Source organism: Hordeum vulgare, chromosome 5H, assembly GCF_904849725.1.
Source record: "Hordeum vulgare subsp. vulgare chromosome 5H, MorexV3_pseudomolecules_assembly, whole genome shotgun sequence".
Lineage (NCBI taxonomy): Eukaryota > Viridiplantae > Streptophyta > Magnoliopsida > Poales > Poaceae > Hordeum > Hordeum vulgare.
In genome coordinates this window covers 529,864,035-529,889,368 of record NC_058522.1, presented here as the reverse complement: position 1 = coordinate 529,889,368, position 25,334 = coordinate 529,864,035, and the positions used below count along the sequence as shown (strand labels likewise).

At 44.7% G+C, this 25,334-nt stretch overlaps 1 protein-coding gene and 1 long non-coding RNA gene across 2 annotated transcripts; one reads left to right on the top strand and one right to left on the bottom strand.

The window, feature by feature from the left end:
- Positions 1-3,621: 3,621 nt before the first annotated feature.
- Positions 3,622-4,000, bottom strand: LOC123398802. Its single transcript, XR_006610261.1, has 3 exons — positions 3,973-4,000; positions 3,762-3,883; positions 3,622-3,689 (listed from the first exon to the last, which is right to left on the bottom strand). It is a non-coding gene; the product is annotated as an uncharacterized LOC123398802 (long non-coding RNA).
- An 8,596-nt stretch (positions 4,001-12,596) lies between these two features.
- LOC123398406 (lamin-like protein) lies at positions 12,597-13,622 on the top strand. The gene is made up of 2 exons (XM_045092879.1): positions 12,597-12,869; positions 13,041-13,622. The coding sequence occupies exons 1-2, from the start codon at positions 12,701-12,703 to the stop codon at positions 13,367-13,369; spliced, it is 498 nt and encodes a 165-aa protein (XP_044948814.1). The 5' UTR covers positions 12,597-12,700; the 3' UTR covers positions 13,370-13,622.
- The last annotated feature ends 11,712 nt before the right edge of the window (positions 13,623-25,334 follow it).

Genomic DNA, 25,334 nt, shown 5'->3' with positions numbered 1-25,334 from the left:
CTGCACTTTCCTCAAGCTAATTGCCCCTGTGTTATCTTGTAATCATGACCATGCGATATGTCGAACGTACGGAGAACCTCCCTGATCGTTCCCCCAACATGCCCAAAAATCCTCAACAGACCGAGTGCACAAAGGAACAGACAAGATTACCTCCGCATCAAAGGTCGTGAAAGTGGAGCAGAAGATATCTTCCCGCCAGGTAGATGTGGTATGATCAATAAGCTCGGCAACCAAACCTGGTGGGTTAGCACTCAAAGCAGTGATCGGGCGCATAGGTATCGTCCTTGGGATCCAATTAGAGTTCCAAATATATATAGTCTGCCTTGTACAGCCGTACCAATCCTCTTTATCAACCCTTGCTTCGAGATGTCCCTCCCATCGAGTATCACTCTCCAAATTTGCGAAGGATGATTCCCGGGTTCAGCTCTTCAACAGCCTTGCACTTAGAGAATTCGGTTGTGTGAGGACCCGTCACGCCTGTCGTGCCAACAAAGCCAAAATTGAAAACCTCCATGTCTCTGAAGCCCATTCCACCCAAGAATTTAGGATTTTTCATAACGTCCCATGAGACCCAAGTGGGTTTCCTCATTCCCTGCTTACTTCCCCACTAGAACTGTCAAATTGTCGAGGTGGTATTTTCACAAAGACCTCGTGGTAGCCTAAAGCAAGACATAGAATATACTGGAATAGATTGAGCCATCGGCTTGATAAGAACTTCTTTTCTTGCTGCAAATAGTAGTTTCTCCATCCAACCTCTAACCTTCTCCCACACGATGTCTCTTATATATATTTAGAAGTCCCCGTCTTGGACTGGCCGACCTCTGTGAGTAACCCAATATATCTATCACTCAACGACTCATTGCTCACATGCATAATGTTCTTGATAGAATCTATGATGCTCTCAGGAGTGCCTTTGCTGAAAAAGATTGATGACTTGACATGATTTACTTGTTGTCCCGACGCATTACACTATGTTTCCAATAGGTTTGATACCCTTGAAGCTCCCTCCGTACTTGACTTGAAAAACTTATAAACTGTTGAATTCAGACGGTTTACTTGCTGGACACACAGTGATTTCATTTTGACATGTCCGTTTGGTTGAACTATGCTATCATTTATTTTTGTTTTAAACTGTTGAATTCAGACGGTTTGTATTGAATGATCGATGTTTTGCATGGATTTAGAGTATAGATATGAGATATGTGAATGCACGAAACGAAATATGAGGGACCGTTCGGATGCGTATGCATACGTGCGCGGACACGTCCATAGACACGGTCATTTGTTTGAGGAACGAATTTGAGGATCCGGCTGTAGATGCTCACGGAAGAAGTAGTAATAAATAAAGCGCCGATATTAATCTTCAAAAAAGAAAAAAATGTCCACACTCCAGACCTAATAATATTAGACCTACAAAAACTTATAAAGGTTTACTTAGGCTGCTCATAGTGGGGAGTAACATATAGTAGTATCATGCATATGTTACTATTGTATGATACTACCTTCATAGTGCATAGTATCATAAACTAGTATCATAGGTGTTCTCATTTATTGACATGCATGACACATATTAGCATAACATTTAACATGATACGGTATCTACCTATGTTACTATAACCCTCTCTCTCTTCTTTAATTACTTGTCACATCATCATATTTGCTAGTCCCAAGACTATGTTACTAGCTATGATACCCCCACTATGGCCAGCCTTAACCTTCCAAACTAATTCTTATCTCCTCCTGTTTTTGAGCGAGGGTGGGGCCCCTCATCCCCCAATTATCAATCAGATTCCTACACATCAGTTTGTATGTAAAAAATTTAAGTAATCTTTATAGATGTAGCATTACTTCTCCAGACCCGCACTCTCTGTGTTGCGATGTTGCAGATCGACGCCGGCGCGCCCACACGTTGCCGCCCCGAAAGCCAGTCATCACAGGAGAACGCGGCATGGTAGATCCTGCGGGCGCACGACCCCTCAGGTTGTTCGTAATGGGAGTATCATAGGTAGTATCATGCATGCAAACTAGACAATTTTGATGAGGTGATATAGAATTAAATGAAGAAAGAGAGGGTCGAGTATCATATTAAATGATGTGCTACTATGTGTCTTGCATGATAATAAATAAACTACCCTATGATACAATATATTAGGGATGTGGTATCATAGACTAGTATCATATGCATGATACTAGTGTTTGTGTGCTCACGCACCTTGGTGCCCTTTTTCTAAAAAAATCAAAAAACATATTTAAAAGTTTCAAAAAAATTAAAAATAATTCTATGGAAACTTATATGTATTCATTACGAATCAGCGAAAATTTGTTTTGAAAAAATGTAATTTGTAAGCTGTACAAAAATAACAAAATTTTGGCCCAATAACAAAAAAAAGAAGCCCATTTAGAAATACATATTTGTCATTTTTTTGTATGCCACGTGTGAAAGTAAAATGATTTGAAATTTTACAAATACATAACATACATGTTTGTGTGTGTACACAAAAAGTTTCAGTTTTTTCGCATTGTAGAAATATAATTTTTAAAAACGGACACCATGATGCCCGTGCACCGTTTGCAATTTTCGATGACTAGTTGAATGCCCGTACGTTGTTACGGGAATATATTACAATATGACTTTAGTTTAATTGTTTTGTTTCATCCTTCTCTGCTGGTTTTATTTTTTGTTTCACACATATCTTATTTCTCATACCCGACTAACAAGATAAAAGTTATTATTCCTTCTCTTTTTATCTAAGTACATACTTAGCTTATTTATTTACAAACATTGATTGAACTTTCCTACTACGCATTGAACTAATACATCTTTCCTTGAAATTTTAAAAACTTGTTCACAAACTCCGATGTCTTTTTCCTTCCAAAGTGATCACCATGTTTGTTTCTCCACACCTAAGTCCCACCCAAAAGACAAAAAGATAAAGCATGAGAGTGATCTTCCTCATCATTAGCTATTTCTTTTTCTGGTTGGTCTTCATTTGTGCCTCCGACTTCCGTGTATTGTTGTTTCCTACAAAAAGTGGTTACACATATAGCACACACATTAATATAAACAATCAAGAAACTTCAAAAAATAGATAATCAAGGACATATAACAATTACAACATGCTGTAACGAACACTTCATAATGTGAACTAATGTGCAAACAAATTTTCCTCACACTTCACATCAAGAATTCTTAGGTGGGCTAAAGGGGCTGGAATAAATAAATTTAATAACGTAAACATAACATATACAATGATACGCAATAACATGCAAATCTCTACAAACACAGCTCAGAAACAAAACATATTAATCACCCTATGAATTTTGGGCTTTTAATTTGCCATATTAGCTTAGCTCTATGAATTTGCCACATCAATTTCATGAGCTCATATTTTTTATACCGATGATACTGATAAAAAGTAAGAAAAACAAATAGAAATGGAAGTTGAGCTCTATTAATTAGTGCATCTGACTCTGACCCATCTCTTTTTAAATAAACACACTGCAAATTAGCAATCTGGGACATGATGAGTGAGAGAGCAGAATGACATACCGCTGCAATAGATGGAGATGCATCTTCTCCAGCAGCTGGGTGGGTAGCCTCACGATCCAAAAACTATCGTGGGCACATCTGTCAGAAGGGGTATCCTCTTGTACAAAGCATCTTCAAGTACTGTATTCCGACCTCCGACCTAATCACAGAACAGCATTCATCTCAGCATTCTCTGGTCCTGATTGTCGAGCAGCTAGCAATTTGTTCATACCTTCACATTGATCTTCAAAGAAAGATTTTCAAGGTATTGTTTCCCACCCTTCTGAACATTTTTGGGTAAGCAGCACTGAGTTATTACTCCAAGCTCGGTTTCACAGAGCCGTTTTATCTTCCCTGCATTGTATGACAGAACCTTGGAATTAAAATTGGTTTTATTTTAAAATAGACAGATATCGGCTCAGATTCAATTTAAAGAAACATACCATAAGAACCACTAACATCAGGTAATATGGTGATCAATAATTCAAGTTGCTTCCCTTTTATTCCTTGCTCAGCAAGCACTTGTGCAGAATGCCCATATATGTTTCTGATTGCGGACTCCACAGTGTCCTGACGGCGCGCTTGTGTGATATTCACGCATGGATCCATGTTCATTTCCTAGGTAGGAAGATTTATTCAATAAGTTTATGCGCTAGCAGAAGAAGTTCATTCCAGAAGAAGAAGTTACCATGCCAATGCTATTGCACATGCGAGCCAGATCATGGCAAAACATGCCAATGTCGTTAGCCATGCCCTATAGTTGATTGATCCTCCATTGACCATTCTCTGGGAAAAACAACGAAATCAACATATTAAAGACTGATGGAGAACACAGATGAAATAGAAGGAAGATATAACATATATCAAAGAAACAAGTAGATACAATCATAGCTACATACCAAGAAATTTAGTAACAGAGACACAAATGTTCTCCACTTATCAATATTTGCGACCATTCTTTATCTTAGGGCTCATGCAATATGAATTTCCGCTGATTCTTACAAAAGCTAATGATGTAGTGTTTCAGGTTTCGCTCTATCTTTTCAATACAAAGGCGAGGGGCTCAAACTATTCTGACCATGTCAAAAACATTCTTCTAGACCTGTTGAGGACAATGAAGAAATACGCAACATCCATGTGGAAAGATAATTCAATAAAGCAAGAAATCCTATAGTTCAGGCCCATATGAAGTTCACATAATTTTTTAGGAAACGATCAGAGTTTTAGCCCCTCCCATTTGAGCTTACTGTGAAGCCTTGGTTGTTGGGAGTCAACTGGATGCGTCACTCCTTCAAATACGTATTAAAAAAATTCCCCACAGTAATTCCTTCTATACTGCTGCATAAAATTTGTTACAGTAATAATGAAGTGGACATGTGTGGAAGTGTGTGCTGCCAAGAAAAATAATAACATAGCTCATAGTGCGTAGAAAAAAACTCTATAGCAGAAAACAAAACATACATTCCATATTACTGAATGAAGTCGAAACTATAAGCCCAATAAACCACAACCTCATGCTGTCAGAGCCACCTCCACACCATACGCTAATGGCTTATCTCAAGCTAATGCATCACATGCAGGAGTCGAAGGAGGGGATGAAGAAGTCAAGAGGGTAACCAAGGGGACAGATGTGCATGTCAAGATCAACCTGGATGGCACTGGTGTTGCCAACACCAGCACAGGGATACCCTTCTTGGATTTGATGTGAGTATGGTTTACTCCTCATGTCATTAGTTGTGGATTCAGAATTTTTTGTAGACAATATATCTTCCATTTTGTTCCAAGAAAAAGGAGCCCAACTCTTTTTGGGAAGCAAGAATGCGATTTCTATTGCATCTGTGTGAAGAAGACAAGACGAAACAATACCTTAAGTCCTTAACTCGAACCCACGAAATGGATAAACAGACAAAAATGGCAAGTAGTGCTCTGAATTTGTGTTGGTCAAAGCCTACATAGAGGGCATGATAACTTTAGATGTTTAAGAGCATGATTAGTACAATCCTGTTATTATTAGGAGAAAGTGATGCATACACAACCTGTGTACTAAGCCTGAAGGGGTCCGGCTGTAGAAAAGTCTGCTGCCTTTCAAGTTGCACGTGTTAAAGGTGATGTTGAGCAATTGGGATGGGAATTCCTATTTGTTTTTTCTTCCCCAAGGGTGATGTGATCCATGCAAAGATTGTTACTACTCTTCTTCTTATCAACTAATATTTGTATGTGTGAAATGTAAGGCTTTTGTTATTCCACATCAGTGACAAACTGACAGCAATGGCCACTGTGAATGACAAAGCCCTTACATCTGAAATCAATACGTCAGACACAACTGCAGTAAAGTGCTAGAGTAGCAAATGTTGGGGAACGTCGCAAGGGAAACAAAAAATTTCCTACGCGCACGAAGACCTATCATGGTGATGTCCATCTACGAGAGGGGATGAGTGATCTACGTACCCTTGTAGATCGTACAGCAGAAGCGTTAGTGAACGCGGTTGATGTAGTGGAACGTCCTCACGTCCCTCGATCCGCCCCGCGAACAATCCCGCGATCAGTCCCACGATCTAGTACCGAACGGACGACACCTCCGCGTTCAGCACACGTACAACTCGACGATGATCTCGGCCTTCTTGATCCAGCAAGAGAGACAGAGAGGTAGAAGAGTTCTCCGGCAGCGTGACGGCGCTCCGGAGGTTGGTGATGATCTTGTCTCAGCAGGGCTTCGCCCGAGCTCCGCAGAAACACGATCTAGAGGAAAAACTATGGAGGTATGTGGTCGGGCTGCCGTGGAAAAGTCGTCTCAAATCAGCCCTAAAACCTCCGTATATATAGGTGGGAGGGAGGGGAGGAGGCAGCCTCAAAACCTAAAGGTTTGGCCGAAATTGGAGGTGGAGGAGTCCTACTCCAATCCTACTTGGAGTAGGATTCCACCTTCCCACTTGGAAACTCTTTCCACCTTGTGTTTTTTCCTTCTCAAACCTTATGGGCCTTAGTGGGAACTTATTCCAGCCCACTAGGGGCTGGTTTATCTCTTCCCATAGCCCATGAGACCCCTTGGGGCGTGACACCCCTCCCGATGGTCCCCGGCACCCCTCCCGGCACTCCCGGTACACTACCGATGAGCCCGAAACTTTTCCGGTAATGCACGAAAACCTTCCGGTAACCAAATGAGGTCATCCTATATATCAATCTTCGTTTCCGGGCCATTCCGGAAACCCTCGTGACGTCCGTGATCTCATCCGGGACTCCGAACAACATTCGGTAACCAACCATATAACTCAAATACGCATAAAACAACGTCGAACCTTAAGTGTGCAGACCCTGCGGGTTCGAGAACTATGTAGACATGACCCGAGAGACTCCTCGGTCAATATCCAATAGCGGGACCTGGATGCCCATATTGGATCCTACATATTCTACGAAGATCTTATCGTTTGAACCTCAGTGCCAAGGATTCATATAATCCCGTATGTCATTCCCTTTGTCCTTCGGTATGTTACTTGCCCGAGATTCGATCGTTAGTATCCGCATACCTATTTCAATCTCGTTTACCGGCAAGTCTCTTTACTCGTTCCGTAATACAAGATCCCGCAACTTACATTAAGTTACATTGCTTGCAAGGCTTGTGTGTGATGTTGTATTACCGAGTGGGCCCCGAGATACCTCTCCGTCACACGGAGTGACAAATCCCAGTCTTGATCCATACTAACTCAACTAACACCTTCGGACATACCTGTAGAGCATCTTTATAGTCACCCAGTTACGTTGCGACCTTTGATACACACAAAGCATTCCTCCGGTGTCAGTGAGTTATATGATCTCATGGTCATAGGAATAAATACTTGACACGCAGAAAACAGTAGCAACAAAATGACATGATCAACATGCTACGTCTATTAGTTTGGGTCTAGTCCATCACATGATTCTCCTAATGATGTGATCCCGTTATCAAGTGACAACACTTGCCTATGGCCAGGAAACCTTGACCATCTTTGATCAACGAGCTAGTCAACTAGAGGCTTACTAGGGACAGTGTTTTGTCTATGTATCCACACAAGTATTGTGTTTCCAATCAATACAATTATAGCATGGATAATAAACGATTATCATGAACTAAGAAATATAATAATAACTAATTTATTATTGCCTCTAGGGCATATTTCCAACAGCAAAACCCAACACAAGTAGAAATAAAATATTGAGAAGTATTTCTGTTTGCAGGTTGATGCACTCTGAATGGTCCAGTATCATGTTTTGTGTATATCTTGTGCTTGACAGTAGAAGGTTCTAACTCTTGCCGTGTGAGTGTTTTTTCTTCTGGTCAAAGCTAGGCATTAACTTTCAGATTGCAACTTACAGCAACTGGCATCTCATGGATTGTTTGATGTATACGTGAAGGCGACGGGTGACACACACATTGATGATCATCACTCAAATGAGGATATTGCTTTAGCAATTGGAACGGTGATTTTCTTTTCTTTTCTACTGTTATTTTCTAACTTCGCATAAGTACTTTTAGAAACAGTTATATGGATCATTGTTTACCAGAAGTTGGGATATTCATTTTGACCTCACTGCTAAATTCACACGCTATATTTCTGCTCTTTACCTGATTCTGAACTATCCTAAGTATCATTGTTTATAAGGCGGTAAGGCGACCTAAGGCGAGCACCACCCGCCTTAGCGCCTAGGCGCTAGGCGACGCCTAAGCGCCTAAGGCGGGCATGTTTGTAAGGCGCTGGCAGGGTGCCTTATCGCCTAAGCGTCTAAGGCAGGATGCCTTAAAAACAATGCTAAGTATAATGTTCTGCTATCTTAAGGTATAAATTTATTGTGGTGACTTATTTTGGAATTTTCTTTTAGGCGTTACTTCAAACACTTGGTGACCGAAAAGGAATTAACCGGTTTGCGCATTTTACAGCACCACTTGATGAGGCAGCAGTTGAGGTTATACTGGTATGCAGGACCATCTTCTGCATTTAGATACTATGCCTGAAACCTCCATTCAGGAGGGTGCATGTCTATGTTGGCATTTATGAGCTTATAAACCTCTTCCCCTTTCCTAACACATAACTAAATTACAACTTCCATCTGTCTGGTTCTTAACTTGGATAATGACCAGGCATTAAACTAATATTATTCTCTTATTTCATGAGCATCTCATGCTATATGGAATTACAAATAGATGGAACGAAAACAATTGGATTAGCTTTTGACATCAACATGTGTTTGGTCCTATATATCTTTTGATCCAGATCCACTTGATGATGGTTCAAAATACAACTTATGACGAATTCAATCCACTTCATGATGCATCTCAATCGAAAAAATGCACAAATTATTTACGACAATGGAACGAAAAGCATGCAGCGTAGCGGGTTCAAAGATAATCTTACGACAATGGTTGGCGCGGACGCGGCACCTCCTCCCGATGGTCCCGAACCCCGGCCTCGCCGAGAACTTCTCCGCCTTGTTCGACACCTGCGGCAGATTCCCCGGCACCACCAGCACCGGTTGCTCCATGACCCTCTGCTGCTGCTCCTCGGCTGCCACCGGAGCGGAGGGCGACGAGGGCCGCTCACCACCTGCGGCCTTAGCGAGCACCATCTTCCGCTCCACCTCGGCACCCAGCGGCTCCACCGCCAGGGTCGGGGCCGCCGCTTGCAGGCTGGCCCGGCCAGGATAAAGGGCACAACAGCAGCAGGCACACACAGGGGAATAATAGAAAGGACAAAGGGCTTTGTATTAGATTAAGAATTTGTCTTACCTCCATAGCGCATTCATATATACATTGGAATTGCTATTTAAAATCTTGCAACTTTTATGCATGTCTTTTTCATGCTGTAATAATCAGTAAACTTTGGTTGTAAATCAAATATTGCTCCATCATAACTTGCACAAAGAAAACAGATAACTGCGGTGAAGTAGGCAGAGGCAATGGCTAATGATCTTCTGGCAAAGTCGGTGAAGGCGACATGGATGGAACCTAAGCTAGGCTCATTTCCATCATGCACAACCAGGGCGTCCACCGGCGAGAGGCGTGCCCTGGGGAGCCGGCGGCCGGTGCTCTGTCAAGGCTATTAGTTTAACAACAAGTCGCCCCCACCAACATGCTCGCCTGCTTCATACCATTGTCTCGCTGCTCGCCGCAATACGCTTGCCTTCTACTCGTTGTCGCTGTTGGCATCCTGCACACACCAGCCACGAATTAACATATATGTGCGTCACACAAGAAACCACACACGCATGTCTATACACCGAGGATATCATCTTCTACATACTCTAAATTGACCATGTAGCAGCACAGAAAACAAATTTTGTAGTCACATTTCATCAAACAGTTTGCCTCCCTCGAAATAAGAATATCATGGTGGGGGTAATGCGTGATAAGTAGGAGGGTGCCTATGAGTTCATAACAATTTTGGGAGAACTGGTTATATTTGCAATCTACGCGTTCAACCTCATTTCAATTTAGTTCAATATAGTACAAAAAACATGATTCAATGGCTTGTGTTTAGTTGGAGATGTGGAGATGTGGTTATAGAACTGATTATAGATGTGGTTATAGAACTGATTATAGATGTGCATCCAGCACAAAAGGCTATTTTTTTCTTTTGCAAGATGTTTCAATGTACCTTTCATCCATACTGTACAAACAGGAGCTCTACTAACATCAATTGGCCAAAGTACATCTGCACTTTATGAAATGGACAGTATAACTATAATAGGAGAATGAAGAAATAGACACCGAGCTATGGAGAAAAACAATCATGACTAAATATCAAGAACTATTTGTGTCGACAAATACGGTGGAATCCTCACAAACAAACCATGTTTGACTCAAGTCAAGTGCTTGGATGTATCACTCTTGCATCTTTTCACTCTCATTCTGCCCAAACATTAGCCTTAGATATTTTCTCCAACCTAAATAAACAAATTAAGAAACAGTTAGTCACTAACAATATTCAGATAATTCACAGTAAAACAATCTGCCAATATATTCCGAATTTCCAATCCCTACAAAGATGGAGAGGAAACACGTAGCACTATATCTCAAATATCCATTATTCTCCACCAAGAAGAAACATGCACTCTTTCTCTGCTCGAGTTATCCCGGATGGATCAATTTTTTTTGCAGTCTTGATATGCCACCAAAACTTTCTTTTCATTGGCAGAGGCAAGGTAACCATCAATGGCTTGTGTTCAGATGGAGAAGTGGAGTATATGGTATACCTGTGATTACTTTCTGACAAGCATCGTTGCCGTCGTCACCGCTCGGCTTGTTCATTCCGCGGTGAATGGCACATGTCGTCTCGTCGTCACATCATATTTTGGGAGCTCTCCCCGGTGCGGCTTCCACCTTAGGTGGTCATTTCGGCATGACTGTAAGCACTGTCTTTCCATGCCCCGATCTGCAAAAAATAGGATTTCACATCAGCACAAATCTGACTTCCCCCTCGCTGTATCCAGTCCACCATGAGCCGCAAGCCGCGCTACCTCCACACTCCTTCTCTGTCTCGCCACCGGCATGCCCCGCCGCCTCTCCGTTCTTCCAGCCACGCCCACTACCGCTTCGTTCCTCATCTCCATAGAACCCCTTTTCTCTCTGGTCCGTTGCGCGAACAGCCGGTCTACAACCACTCGTTGCCACTCCCCGCTCCCTCCCATGGGAGATGAGAATGTGGGAGTGGTCCAGTACACGATACGGGGAGAAGATGGGTTTGAGCAAGGGAGAAAGCGTTACTTGGGCCTCTGTCATTGCTGTCGTGGACGCGGCGCTCCTGCTCGTCTCCCTCTCCGCGTCGAGCTCCCGATGGACTCAGTAAAGAACAGATGAGGTCGCGAGGGCTTGGATCCACCGCTCCCGTCTAATTTGGATGCAGTGTGCAACCGCTTGAGGTCACCGTGGGCGTGAGGAGGTCGGCGGAGACGGGCATCAGCGGCGGGTCGACCCCGGCGCGCCAGAGGGGGTCGGGTAGCTCGACGGCGGACGCGAACCCCCGCACGATGTCGTCCGGCGCGGTGGCGTAGGGGGGGAGGATGGCGGAGTCGGAGAAGAGCGGGCGGTCGGGCACGACCTACGCGACGAGCAGGTCGACGGCGAAGGACCTGAGCGCGCTGGCATCGACCCTCCGCAGCGCCCACGCGCCGGCCGCGGTCACCGGGCAGAGGGGGAAGCATGGGGTGGGCGCGGCGGAGCAGAAGGGTAGCATGGCGGGAGGGGTGTTGGCATCAGATGGGTGTAGCCATGGCGCCGCGGGGCGGGCGTGTGTGTGGAAGAGGCGCACGATCCGGGGTGTGTGGAGCCGATCCGACGCCGGGATTCGGTGATCTACGCGCGGGATTGCGCTGGATTGGTGTTGGGATGGCCGGCGGGGCTGGGATGTCCGGCGACGAGGGGGTCGGGGTAGGCGGCGTGGCGTGGGTTTCGGCGAGGCTGGGTTTGCCGGCGGCGAGGGGGTCAGGGTGGGCGGGGCGTCATCTTCTCGGGAGAGAACGGGGGCGACGGGGTCGGGGGTGATTGGATCGTGGGTTCGTGGGCTTCTGGTTGTTTATTTTTTATTTTTTTCTCTCTTGCCGTTTTTCTGTACGGGGGAGGAGGAGGTCGACCGAAGGGTGGTTCGAGGTGCGATGTAGGTTTTTTTATTAGGTGTATTGTCGCTTTGGTTTTCGGTGGACCACTTCGGTTTTCGAAGGGATGTAAAAATCGGAAGGGGAGGGGGTGTGACGTGGGTGCCTATTCTAAAGGAGATCGCTGGTTGAAGGGGATCGCTGGTTGAACCATCACAACGACGGCAGATCCTTTTAATAGTAGAGGTACTGCCCATTAGAACCAGCCTCACTCAACCACGCGCACGCACCGGCCCGGCGACCGTGCCCCGAGACCGCGCCGCGCGGCGCGCAGGCACCACCCGACCGCGACCCGCCACCGCAGGATCCGCGAATGGACGGCCGCGATGGCGTCTCCCCGGCACACCGCCTCCAGAGTTCCAGACCCCTGCCTGGACCCCGCTCCCACGTGCCCCGTCTCCTCTTTTTAACACCTGCGGCCACCGTCCCATCCCACCATCTTCCTCCTCTGCCCCCGCCCAGCTCGTTCCGTTTTTTGAAAGCAAGAAACGGCACCGCGCACATCTCGCCGTCCCTCGTCCGTCGTCGGAGGAAGAGGGGAAGGGGGCGATGGAGCGGCGGCGGGCTGCGTGGGCCGCGGTGCTGGTGGCGGTGGCGGCGTGCGCGGCGCTGCCGGCGACGACGACGGCGAACAAGATCAAGGTCAACTGGCTGCCCAACACCAACTACTCCGGCTGGGAGCAGGAGCACGGGCCCTTCTACAAGGGCGACTGGCTCGGTACGTGCGCGCGCGCGAGTGGTGACTTTACTTCAGTCTTTATTCACGCCCTGGAGCTCGAGCTCCGCCTTCGGCGGCAGATCTGGTCGACGGAGCGGAAATGCGAGGCCTTTCTTTGCCCGCCGTAATAAGTAATACTCTCTATATATGTATCTGTGGGATGCATTGCAGTGTTCTACTACACGGCGGGGCAGGCGGACGTGGTGGAGGTGAACGAGTCCGGGTACAACCGGTGCGACGCCAGCAACGCCATCTACAACTACAGCAAGGGCCGCAGCTTCGCCTTCGAGCTCAACGAGACCAAGACCTACTACTTCATCTGCAGCTTCGGCTACTGCCCCGGCGGGATGCGCCTCGCCATCAAGTCCCAGAACCTGCCGCCGCCGTCCCCGCCGCCCTCCGCCCAGCACCACCGCTCCGCCGCGCTCGCCGGGCCGCGCGCCGGGGTCGCCCTCCACGCCGCCGTCGCCGTCCTCGCCTCGCTCCTCAGGCTGGTCTAGCGGACCTGATCTGGAGCTCGTTTGTTTGGATTTCCCCGTGCCTTCATTTCTTTGGTGTGTGTGGGCGCGCGCGTGTACTGCCTAGGCTAGGAGAGTGGTGGTGCCACGGACGTTCTTGGTTGACTAGCGGTGTGGATTTGCGGAGCCAAATGGTTGCCGGCGGATTGGTTTAATCAGGTGTGATTTGTTTAATCAGGTGTGAGGAATGCACTGGACTGAGGAGAAACTGTTTCTATGCTACTGATTTGTTTAACTTAGTGTTCATCAGTTGTTCTGTGGAGAAGTTTTTTTTTTTTTTTGAGAAAGTCCAAAACTAACCTTGAAGTGTTAGACGAAAGCTAAACTAAACCCTAAACTTCGAATTTTCAAAATTGGCACTCTGAACTTATAATTCCGGTCTATTTTAGACCTTAGAATACTACAATCACGGGATTACGTACTACTCCTAGAGCCCAGAATTTGGGCCGGTCCACTTTACAAAACAAGAATTCAAGTTTAAAAATGTTGACGCATTTCTAAAATTGTTCGAAAGTTAAAAAATGTTTTTCTTTTTTCTGTAGAAACTCAATTCCTTCTTTTTTTAGAAAAAGTTTAGCATTTCGAAACTCTATTCACATTTTTTAAAACTGTTTGTGATATCTAGAAAATGTCATTTGTAAAAAAACTTCAGAATTCCAACAATTTTTCACATGCTACGAAAAACGATACAGATTTTTTCCAAAATTGTGTCACATTTTTCAAATAATGCTTTTGTAAATTCGTAAATTATTTATGTTTTGGAAAGTACTGAAGCAACGAACTTTGAATTTATTTTTTGGGCAAACAAATATTGAAAATGTAAACTATTTGGGACATGTAAACTATTTCGGAATGTCCGAACGTCTTATATAGCGCGAGCGACTGCATTAATGACTGGTCCAATTCAATGAATCCCAGCTAAATCCTCTCAAGTTTCAAAATAGACCGGGATACGAGATTTGGTATGCTAATGCTAATTTCAGAGATTGGGAGTTTAGAATTTGATTTAGCTTTTACCTATTTCGGCACGGCTGGACCGTTCCACCAGCCGGAATTTGCGCGCGTAAACAAAACTGGCTATGGCGTGCGAGAAACGCTGCCCCATTTGGATAGGAGTAGAACGGTCATCCAGTGCAGAAATTTCAGCTCTGAACGACTGAACCAGCAGCGAAAGGTGACTGATTATGTGACGCCTGCGATTTACTCCTTCCGTTTCAAAATATAAAACCTTTTAAGAATTTTACTAGAAGACTACATACGGAACAAAATAAATGAATCTATACTCTAAAATATATCTATGTACATCAGTATATAGTTTATAGTATAATTTTTAAAAGGTTTTATATTTAGGAACGTACCTAGTGCAGTAATAAATAGTCGTATCATGCGCTAACAGCCTGTCTTAAATAAAGAAGCTCCCCTCAGATCGGCAGAAGGCAAGGCAGGATGCACGACGCGAACCAGCCAAGGCAGCAGCAGAGGAGATCACGTGCGTTCGCGTGGGGCCGATTCCACACGGCCCCGCCTCAATGCGGATCGCAGGGGACAGAGGATCCCAGCCAGGTTCTACATTTGTTTACATTGTGGCCCGTGCTTTCCCATTCTTTCATTTGTGGGCAACGAGGGCGGCTGTGGAGGAGCGTTTACGACACGGACTTGCGTTTATGGGAGTAGTCATGGATGACCCATGGGCATATGAACTCATTTTAAAAAATCTATTTTTAATTTCTTAAAATTCTAATTTTTTTTTATCTATGCATGCATCTTCACATCCTCTTGTGAAAGATGTGGTAGATTGGGTCACCTTGCATCTGTATGTTGTGAGTTCTTGCCGTGGAGTTGTGTTGCCTCTATGTGTGCTTTTCAATCGAGGGGACAAGGATTTTACTATATACATGACTCATGTTCGGCTAATCAGATGAAGGAGAGATCTAATAACATTGTAGTAAATATCATTGAAGGGGAGACATCTACTAGGCAAATGGAGCTTGACCTAAATGACTATCTGGCCACACGATGGCGATGTTCGGCTCATGCTATTGGCCTTGGTGTTTTTGTGGTGAGGTTTCCTAATCCCAGGGTTGCAGCTTAGATTTGTTATGTGCGTCGAATTGTTCTTAAGACGAGTGGTTATGTTATTAATGTGACTAAGTGGTCCTCAGCTGTTGGATCTAAGAGCAAGTACAATAGTGTCTAGTCAGCTGGCTATAAGCTGTTCCACCTCACCTAAAATCTAGCTGGAGGGAAGAGAAGGCAGGAGAGAGAACGCAGCGGGCGATTCACGGAGCGCCAGGCTATAGCACAATGTTCGATAGAAAGGAGCTGCATGCAGGGGCTAAAAGCTAGCACTACTTCCTCACCTTCAATCAATGGCATTTTTCTCTCTTCCATGAATGTAAACATTGATTGCTACAACTAGCTTTATTGTATGAGAATTCTTTTCTGAAGGCTACGAGTGACACGACATCGGCATAGAGCCGACAGTCGGCTCTTCTATTAACCATGCTCTAAGGGGGTGATGGAAGTGGCCTGCGTTAAGATTAGTGATGTACCTCTGAATAAAAGAAGTGAGAGAAATATGACTTATGTTGCTTCCTTGGTGGGTGTTCCCTTGGAAATTGATAGTGCAACCTTACACCGCCCTGCCTCTCCTAGGGTGAAAATTGGGTGCAGAAATGTTGATGATATTCCTTCTATGGCTCAGGCTGTTCTGGGGGAACACTTTTATGATTTTTATTTTGAGGTGGACCAGATTTTGGTGAAAGACCCTAATAGGGGTGAATTCCTTCTTAGTTATGTGAGGAGCAATGATAAGGACAAATTTGATGATGTTGATACTAATGTGAGTAAGAAACCTAAAACTGATGAAACTCCCAGGGGGACCGAGGACGAGAAAAATGATAATATTCAGACTGGGAAAAAAAAGAACAACTCCAAGAATCTCAAGAAAGCATAGAATCTGATGTTTCTTTGCATACCTCACTGTTGATTGATTCTATGGCTATGGATTTTATGGAGGAAGAGAAGCATGTAAGTATTAAAGGTTTGGGAGGTGATATAAATAAAAAAATTGATATCTCCTGAAAATAATAAGAAATCCTTTGCTGATATGGTGAGGATAACTCCTCAGGTTGTGTCTGCTGATGCTGAGATGGGTGAATTTGATGCTGGAAAGGTGGAATATAGGGTGGAATCTCGTGATACTGCTGTGGGAGTGGATGTGATTCCTACTCCTCCCCTGGCTACTGAGGAAATTTTGAGATTCAGTCTTCGTAATGTGCAGAGTAAGATGGATGATGTCCAGTTGAAGGCTGTTGCTGCTGTAAAGAAGAGGAATGTGGAAGGTATTTTGCACTCACATAACTCTTTCGATGCTCTGTCTAATCCAAGTATGGTGTTAGCTGCTTCTAAGATGGGGGTTATTATTCCTCATAATGATTTTGTTAATATCAATGTTATTAGGGAGTTGGAGAAGTTTAGGAATAATAATTCTAATATGGAGAGAGAGGGCATAGTGGAGGCAGAGGAGAATGTGAATAATATGATGATGATTAATGCTAATGGTGTAGTTACTCCGTTAGATTTAAACTGGGTGGAGGAAAATAATGCTGAGAATGATGAATTTACGCAAGTGCGGTCTAGAAAGATAAATAAATTGAAAAAACCCATTGTGATTGCTAGACCTGTTACTAGAAGCCAGAAAAATGAATCATATTCGGCTAAAAAAGCTGGTGCCCCTACTGTGCTTCCTAGTAGGGTCCCCAAGGAGAGAAAAAAATTCAAAAGGAATAATATGAAAGGGGTCTTTTGGAATTGTAGGGGAGCAGGTAGGAAAGGGATGGCTTCCTGTTTTGCAGACATTATTAAAGATCATTCTCTTGATTTTATTGGTATTCAAGAAACCAAGAAGAAGGAGTTTCCTGCTAAGTACTTAAGTAGAATGGATCCTTTTGGTAGTTTTGCGTGGAATTACTTACCATCCGTGTTCAGATCGGGGGGTATCCTATGTGGGATTAAGAAAGAGAGCTTGGAGATGGTTTCCTGGATGATAGGGAGCTTTATGGTTCAGGCTAATGTGTTTGATGTGAAAAAAAGTGTATGTGGGATTTGATTGTAGTTTATGGAGCGGCTCATGATGACCGTAAAGAAGAATTCCTTGATGAAATGCTTGTTACCTGTCGTAATATTGATATCCCTTATATTATTGGGGGTGATTTTAATATCATAAGAGGGTTGCGTGATAAGAATAAGAAACCTGGTAATCTCAAGTTTGCTACAATTTTTAATGATGTTATTCATTCCTTAGGTCTGAGAGAGATTGATATGGGGGGAGGTAAGTATACATGGACTAATAAATATAATCATCCTACTTTGGAGAAATTGGATAGGGTGTTAATGAGCTTTAGCTGGGAAGATTTGTATCCTTTGGTTTCTGTTCGTAAGCTGGTTCAGGAGGTATCACATCATAACCCTTTGCTGTTGTCAATGGGATCGGATGAAAGGAGGGCTCCTGTGAATAGGGAATTTAGATTTGAGCTTTCCTGGCTTAAGAATGAAGATTTTTTCCCAAAAGCTAAAAGTATTCGGGAACAATATGTGAGGGCAGAAGACCCTATTGATATTTTAAATATTAAGTTGAAGCGCATTAAGAAATACTTTAAAGGCTGGGGATCCAACAAGTTTGGACATAGTAGGCAGAGGAAAGAAGAGATTAGAAGAGAACTAGAGGAGATTGAGAGGTTGGAGGAAATGGGCCCTTTAGATCCTGCTATGTATGAAAAGAGGACAGTGTTGTGTGTTGAATATAATGAGATCCTAGCTAATGATGAGCTTTTTTGGCTCCATCAATCTAATGAGAGGTGGCTGTTGAAGGGGGACAGAAACACAACTTTTTTTCATAGAGTGGCTAATGGTAAGAAAAGGAAGAATACGATTCATTCTTTTGTTAATGGGGGTGTGGTAATCGAGGGGACCAAGAACTTGTTGAAGCATGCAACTGATTTTTATAAAGAGCTGTTTGGACCTGCTAATGGGAACATGTTTCACCTGGACCCTAATACTTGGTCGATGGAGGAAAAGATTAGTGTGGATGATAATGTTTTCATTACTAGAAAGTTCACACAGGAGGAGGTGAAGAAGGCTGTGACAGCCCGAGACCGACGTTCCAGAAGATTCCCTTTTCCTTTCCGTTTTAGTCATGTGTTTATTTTCTTTTGTCGCATCATCATCGCATCATGCGCATCATCAGCATTGCATCGGCATCTCCGTTGCCGCCAGTTTTCAAAACTTGCATCCGTTGTTAGTTGACGGTTCGCGTCGTCGTCCGTTCTGAGCCCGACCGCACTCGCACGCGCCCGTGGCACCGTCGAAACCCTGTTTTTAAAGTGCGTTTAAAACTTTCTCTGATCAAGGTGAAACTTGACACGCGGTCGCGATTAGATGTAGCTAGGACGCCCGTCGAATTTCGTCGCGATCGGAGACCGTCTGGTACCCGAACGGTCGACCGTAGCGGCACCGTATTCGCTCTACCATCGGACGTGTGTCGGTGTTTTAAAAATTCGTGCCGCGTCGACCGTTCTCCCTCTCATCTCCGGATATCCCCTCTACACAGCCACCTAACCATTCCCACATCCGTGGCCGTTTGATCGCGATCGCGTGGTCGAAAACTGATCTGAATTCGGATAACCTTAGCCCGTTTTCTATATACAGACAGCAAACCCTCTCTCTCCGTGGATTTCCGCGCCCTCCTAACCCTACCCGCCACTCCCACCTACCTCTCTCTCTCCTCCCTCCTGCCAGCCGCCGGGGGCCTGCTCGTGCCCGCAGCCTGCCCTCCCGGCCCGGATCCGCCGCCAGCCGGCAGCTCGAGGGGAGGAGCCCCTGAGCCATCCCGTGCTCGAGCTCCTGTCGAGCCCTAGCCCTCCTCACCTGCGGATCTGGAGGGATCCCCACGCAGCGCCGCCCCACTGGCCACCGGCTGCCGCCGGCATCGCCGCCCGCTGCCACGCAACGTCGGCCTCGACCACGTCTCCCCCCGCGCCGCCCGCTGCCCCGACTTGCAGCCAACGCCGCCCCGTCTCTCCCCTCGGAGCTCGCTGCCGCCGCCGGGAATGGGTTGCCCCGACCTTGATCTACCTTGCGCGGCCTCCTCGGCTCCTCCGGCGACCCCATGGCGGCCCCCCTTGCCGGAGCCCTCGAAGTCAACTCGTCGTTGCCGCCGCCTTTGGCTCCCGCTCGGGAGGAGCCCGACGGGGAACTGCCTCACCTCCAGGCGCTCGCTTGGGCCGCTCCCCGCGCTCGCGTCGTGGGCCGGCCTCCCCAGAGCCACTCCGCCGGCCCAGTCGCCCCTCCGCCCAGGCCAGCCAGCTCCTGCGCCAGGCGAGGCCCGGGTCACCCCAGGCCGGCCTACTTTGGCCCGAAGGTGAGCCCCTTTCACCGGCGCCCTGCGCGTGTGTTAGCTATATGGCGCCCAGCTTTTTTTCGGTCTGGTAGAATATTCGGCCCGGTAGTATTTATTTATTTTAGGATTTTCGGTATTATAATTTCAGGAAATATAGATATATTAAAACGACCGTAACTTTTATTACGTTAGTCGTATCGGAACGTGTAGTATACGGTTTTCGTGTAGTTTTACGCGTAGAATACGTTGGTCCAACTTGCGTATTTATTTGACGTAGTTTTACGTGCCAAACACCTAGTTTAACGTGCTGTCACAATAGGGGGAACGTCCCGTATTTATTTTTCTTGCGGTCCGGATTGCTCGAGTGCCTTAGATAAAATGCCTACGTTTTTTGAACTATTTCTCCGTGTATTTTAGAGCAGTCATTTGTATTTTTGCGTGTAGGGATTTGCTGGTAGTTTATTTTCCCGTATATAGGTGATTATCTCGCATTAATGTGTGGCATTATTTTGTGTTGCAAACTCCACATATTTTATATGTTTCCGGGGTAGAAAAGTTTTATCTTTTGAGCAAGTTAATTCGCGCGATATTTTGACATGTTGCCCTTTTGTTTAATTCGTAGGATTTATTCCGTGCCTCGTTTGAATTAGTTGTCAACGAGGGAGTTCTTCTTAGATGTTTTGTTTAGCCCCTGGTATTTTTAGTTGCAATAGAAATGCATGTTTAGGTGTGGTTTGACTGCCCTCAAGTTGCTAGAAATAGTGCTGTTTTAGAGGAGCTGAAATATTTCCAAGTCTGGGATCTGTTATTATTTTGTTGCTGTCTTGCCTTGCTTGCATCTTGTGCTCTGTAGCTATTTTGAGGTTGGTCCAATGGAGTTAGCTGTACCCCTTGTGCTTCTCTAGCATGCTGTAAATTTTCATGCCATTTGGAGTCCTGTAGCTATAAGCTTTGCTGCTGTCAATATAGCTTCAGATCGAAAACTGCACTTTCATGAGGTGTAATTTTCACCAAGTCTGAAATAGTGTGTGGGATGTCATTTTGTGTCTTCTTTTCCTAGTGCTCCTTGCTGCCATGCTAGTTGTTGTTAGTTGTTCGTAGTAGTGCTTCTTGCCCTCTTCCGTGCTATGCCTTGCTTGAGCATATCGGAGTTGTGTAGCCGTAGTTGTGGGGCGTAGAATATGCTATGTGGCTGATTTTGGCAGATTGTAGTCATTTCTTGTTTTGCTTGTAGTTTTTGAACCGTAGCTCCGATTTGAACGTGTCCTACATGAAACTTGCTTAGAATCTCGTGTAGTTTCATTTCTCCTGCTGGTTGCATATGTTGAAGTGCTCGTAGCCGCCGTTGCACACATTTTGCATTCATGCCATCATATCTTGCGGTGCTTGTATCTTTTGATCCGTAGCTCCGTTGGAGATGTTCTTTATGTGTAGATTGCTTGCCTTGACACGTAGAATCACGTGAACCTATTTGTTTTGCTGTTTAACAACCAATTAAATACATTAGTTCAGATCTGGACAGAATTGTAAATTAACATGTGAGGTCGTCTCGGAGATGCTATATGACATTTCCGACCTCATTTAAAATGCCTAGATAGGTAGTTTAATTGCGCTTCACGTCTTGCCATGTTTTAACCACATTTAATATAGCTGTGTACCTAATCGGGATAGAACTAAATAATTAACGTGGAGTTTCGTCAATTTGCAACTCGTTGCATATTGAACTTCACTTAATGTGTAGTGTTTGATTGTGTGAATTGACATGCCGTGACTTGCATGTTTTCAGTTGTTCATGCATCATTTGTGTGTGCATCGTGTGGTGAATTCCGTGTGTTGATTTGTGTTTCCGGTTTGCTTCATCTCGATAGAGTTCCGCAAGCGTATCGGATGTGAGGACCCGTTCGGCTACGTCGGTTCGTCTGCTTCACGGAGGCATTCTTCTTCCAAGCAGGATCTCAGGCAAGATGATTATTTCCCCAGATACCATTACTATCATTTCCATGCTAGTTAGTTCGATGCTATCGATTATGTCTCGTTGCCTACCACTTGTTAAATATCAGCCTCTCAACAATGCCATGTTAACCTTCAACCTGTTCGACCTAGCAAACCACTGATTAGCTATGTTACTGCTTGCTTAATCCTGTTGATAGCGTTGCTAGTTGCAGGTGCAGTTGCTTCCATGTGATAACATGGGTTCCTTGTCATATCACCATATTAATGCTATCTAATTTAATGCACCTATATACTTGGTAAAAGATGGAAGGCTCGGCCTTTCGAGCCTGGTGTTTTGTTCCACCTTTGCCCCCTTAGTTTCCGGCTACCGGTATTATGTTCAATAAATGAGCGCTCCTAACACGATCGGGGTTGTTATGGGGACCCCCTTGATAATTCGTTTTAGATTAAAGCTAGTCTGGCAGGGCCCAACTTTGGTACTACATTTGCCTAATAACTAATGAACTGCATAGGGAGTAATTAACCCGAGGATATTTAATCAACCCCCGGGCCAGTGCTCCTCATGAGTGTTGGTCCACCCACCTAGCAGTCGGCGGTGCCACCACGGGGCAACTCGAGGTTTGGTTCCCGTCCACTTTGCATAGACGGTGTGTCCTGAGAACGAGATACGCGGCTCCTATCGGGTTCGTCGACACACCGGGTGGCCTTGCTGGATTAGTTTTACTTTTGACGAGATATCTTGTGCATCGGGATTCCGGTGATGCTTTGGGTAATCTCAGAGTTGAGGTTTTCCACTAGGGAATCCGACGAGATCGCGAGCTTCGTGATTGAGGATTTCTATGCGGCTTGTGGTAATTTATGATGGACTAGTTGGAGCACCCCTGCAGGGTTAAATCTTTTCGGAAAGCCGTGCCCGCGGTTATGAGGCAAAGTAGAAACTTTGTTTAACACTGGTTCTAGATAACTTGAAGTTAATTTAATTAAAATATGCCAACTGTGTGCGTAACCGTGACTGTCTCTTTCGTGAGTTCCTTCTCCGATCGAGGACACGGTGGGGTTATGTCTGACGTAGGTAGGTGTTCAGGATCATTCATTTGATCATCAGTAGTCACGTCCGTTATGCGTAGATCTTCCCCTCCCCCCTCGTTTTCTCGTACTCGTAAGTTAGCCACCAAATATATGCTTAGCCGCTGCTGCAACCTCACCACTTAACCATGCCTCACCCATTAAGCTTTGCTAGTCTTGATACCTTTGGAAATGAGATTGCTGAGTTCCCGTGTGGCTCACAGATTACTACAACATCAGTTGCAGGTACAGGTAAAGGTTACTTGACGCGAGCGCGTTGATTGTTCATTTGGAGCTTCTTCTTCTTCTTCTTCTTCTTCATCATCGATCTAGGATGGGTTCCAGGCCGGCAGCCTGGGATAGCAAGGATGGACGTCGTTCTTATTTTTTTCGTTTGTTTTCGTCCGTAGACGGACCCTGCTCTTACTCTTGATGATTATGTAATGTACTGATGTGACTCTAACGTAACTTGTGGCGAGTGTAAGCCAACTCTATATATATCTCTTCTTTTCAGTACATGTACTTGTGACGATATCCATTCTTGCGACACGACGAGATGCGCTTCTATCCCTGACGAGGCCCTCGTGCCAACTTGAGGATAGGGTCGCATCTTGGGCGTGACAAGTTGGTATCAGAGCCACGTTCGACCTAGGAGCCCCCTTGATTGATCGAACTTGGCCGAGTCGAGTCTAGTGAAAACTATTTGAGTCTTAGTTATATATCGGAGAGTAGAATTATTTTTTCTCCTCTTCTATGCTCTGGTGAGGAATCTTGACGTAATATTTTAATTCTACTCCTCTTCTCACTCAAAAATTTTTTAGGATCACGCGGATATTCTTGGGATCTATATGATGCCGATGTGACGGAGTTCTGTCTTGGTGCCTCCTGTCTGACTTGATTTTCTTCCGGGGAGTTGAGCTCTAGGGGATTCTTGAGCACATCGTTATCATTCAGATTTCTTAGTATCTCAGAACGAAGGATGTTCGTAATTTCTTCAATACTAGTAGTGGCGAGATAACCCCGATGTCCCCAGTACTGGTGCAGATTGTTCGGGAGTACTGCCATACTTTGTATCGTTGTGATCACGAGGGTCTGTTGTAGATGAAGGTCCGAGATTCTGGTCGTGTGTTGACGGATGTGATACAAATGACGGGTTAGTATAGGAGTTGTGTGATATTACTCCTTGTATCCGTGTACCAGATTGCATGACGAGATATTTCGGGAATTCATAGGTGGGAACTCAAGTAGTTGCTTATAGGACAATCTTCCAACAAATTCTTGATGTTAGGTTGGGGTTCGACATCTAGTGGATTCGTTTGTTCACGGTCGACTTACAGCGGTACACGTTGTGTCTTAAAGAGTCCTTGTAGCTTGCTACGACTCGGGGACGCTTCGTATGTCGGGTGCACTGCCTTGCACTTGATGGCTACTGTAAATCGAGCCCGTGCATCCTGTCCACGAAAATATCGGATGAAATCTTTCTCATGAGTTTGTTCTGACTTGTTTCATAAGCCTAATCCTTTGTTTTGTTGAATATGGTAATTCGTGTTGCTTCGATGTCAAGTGGTGATTTCAGATCTTTTCTAAGAGGTGTTCTCATATTTTTATGGGAGTATTAATTCTTTGCTCTATCAATTGTCTTTTCAATTCCTTTCAACCGGAGTCATCGTATCAATTCCATTCAACCGGTGTGCTTCTCTGCAACTGAATTCAATCTTATCTATTTTTGCAAGATCTTCCTCTCATTTTATTTCGGAGTTCATCTCATTTAGCCCAAGTCGTCTTTGTTTTTTCCCACCCTCCCGCCCTTTTCCTTCAGTGATTCAATTTTCATCCAAGAGTTTCCTCTTCTTTGTGCTTCCGCTGTCTGTTCTTTCTCTCTTACCCGGTGAATTTAATTCAGTTATTTGTGGTCATCATATCCTTTTCATCCTTGTAAATTCTTTCCCATGTTGGAGTTTCTTGTCAGCCTATCTTGTTGTTCATTTCTCTCTAGTCTATCCGGAGTGCTGAAGTTATCTCAGAAATTATTGTTTTCAATTCTTTCATTTATTTCGAGGTGATAACCTCATCTAGTTTTCTTTATACCGGTGCAATATCTCTATTTCTAGCAATTTTCTAACGGTGGTTTCTTTGAGTGGGCCCATAACCCACAGGTTTTTCCCAGGATCTTATATAACTCTTGTAATCTTCCGGAGATCTTTAATTCTTTTCAACTATGATGTAAGTATGATTTCCATCAGTCATATTAATTCTTTAAGATCTATTTGAATTAATTCTCATATTTGGCTCAACCTTGCAATTTTTTTTATTCCGAAGTGTCTCAGTTATTCTTGGTGTTGTTTCTCGTCATCATTCCCACCTTGCAATTCGAAGGAGTGTTTCTCTCGAATCTTGGTCTATTCTCTTGGATATTCCTCATTTCAGCTTTGTGCCATCATCCTGAATTTGTTGCCAATCATGAGTATCCTTTTCTTGCGATCCGGTGCATTTCTGAGTTGTTTTTATTTCTCGTTCCTCCGAAGGCCA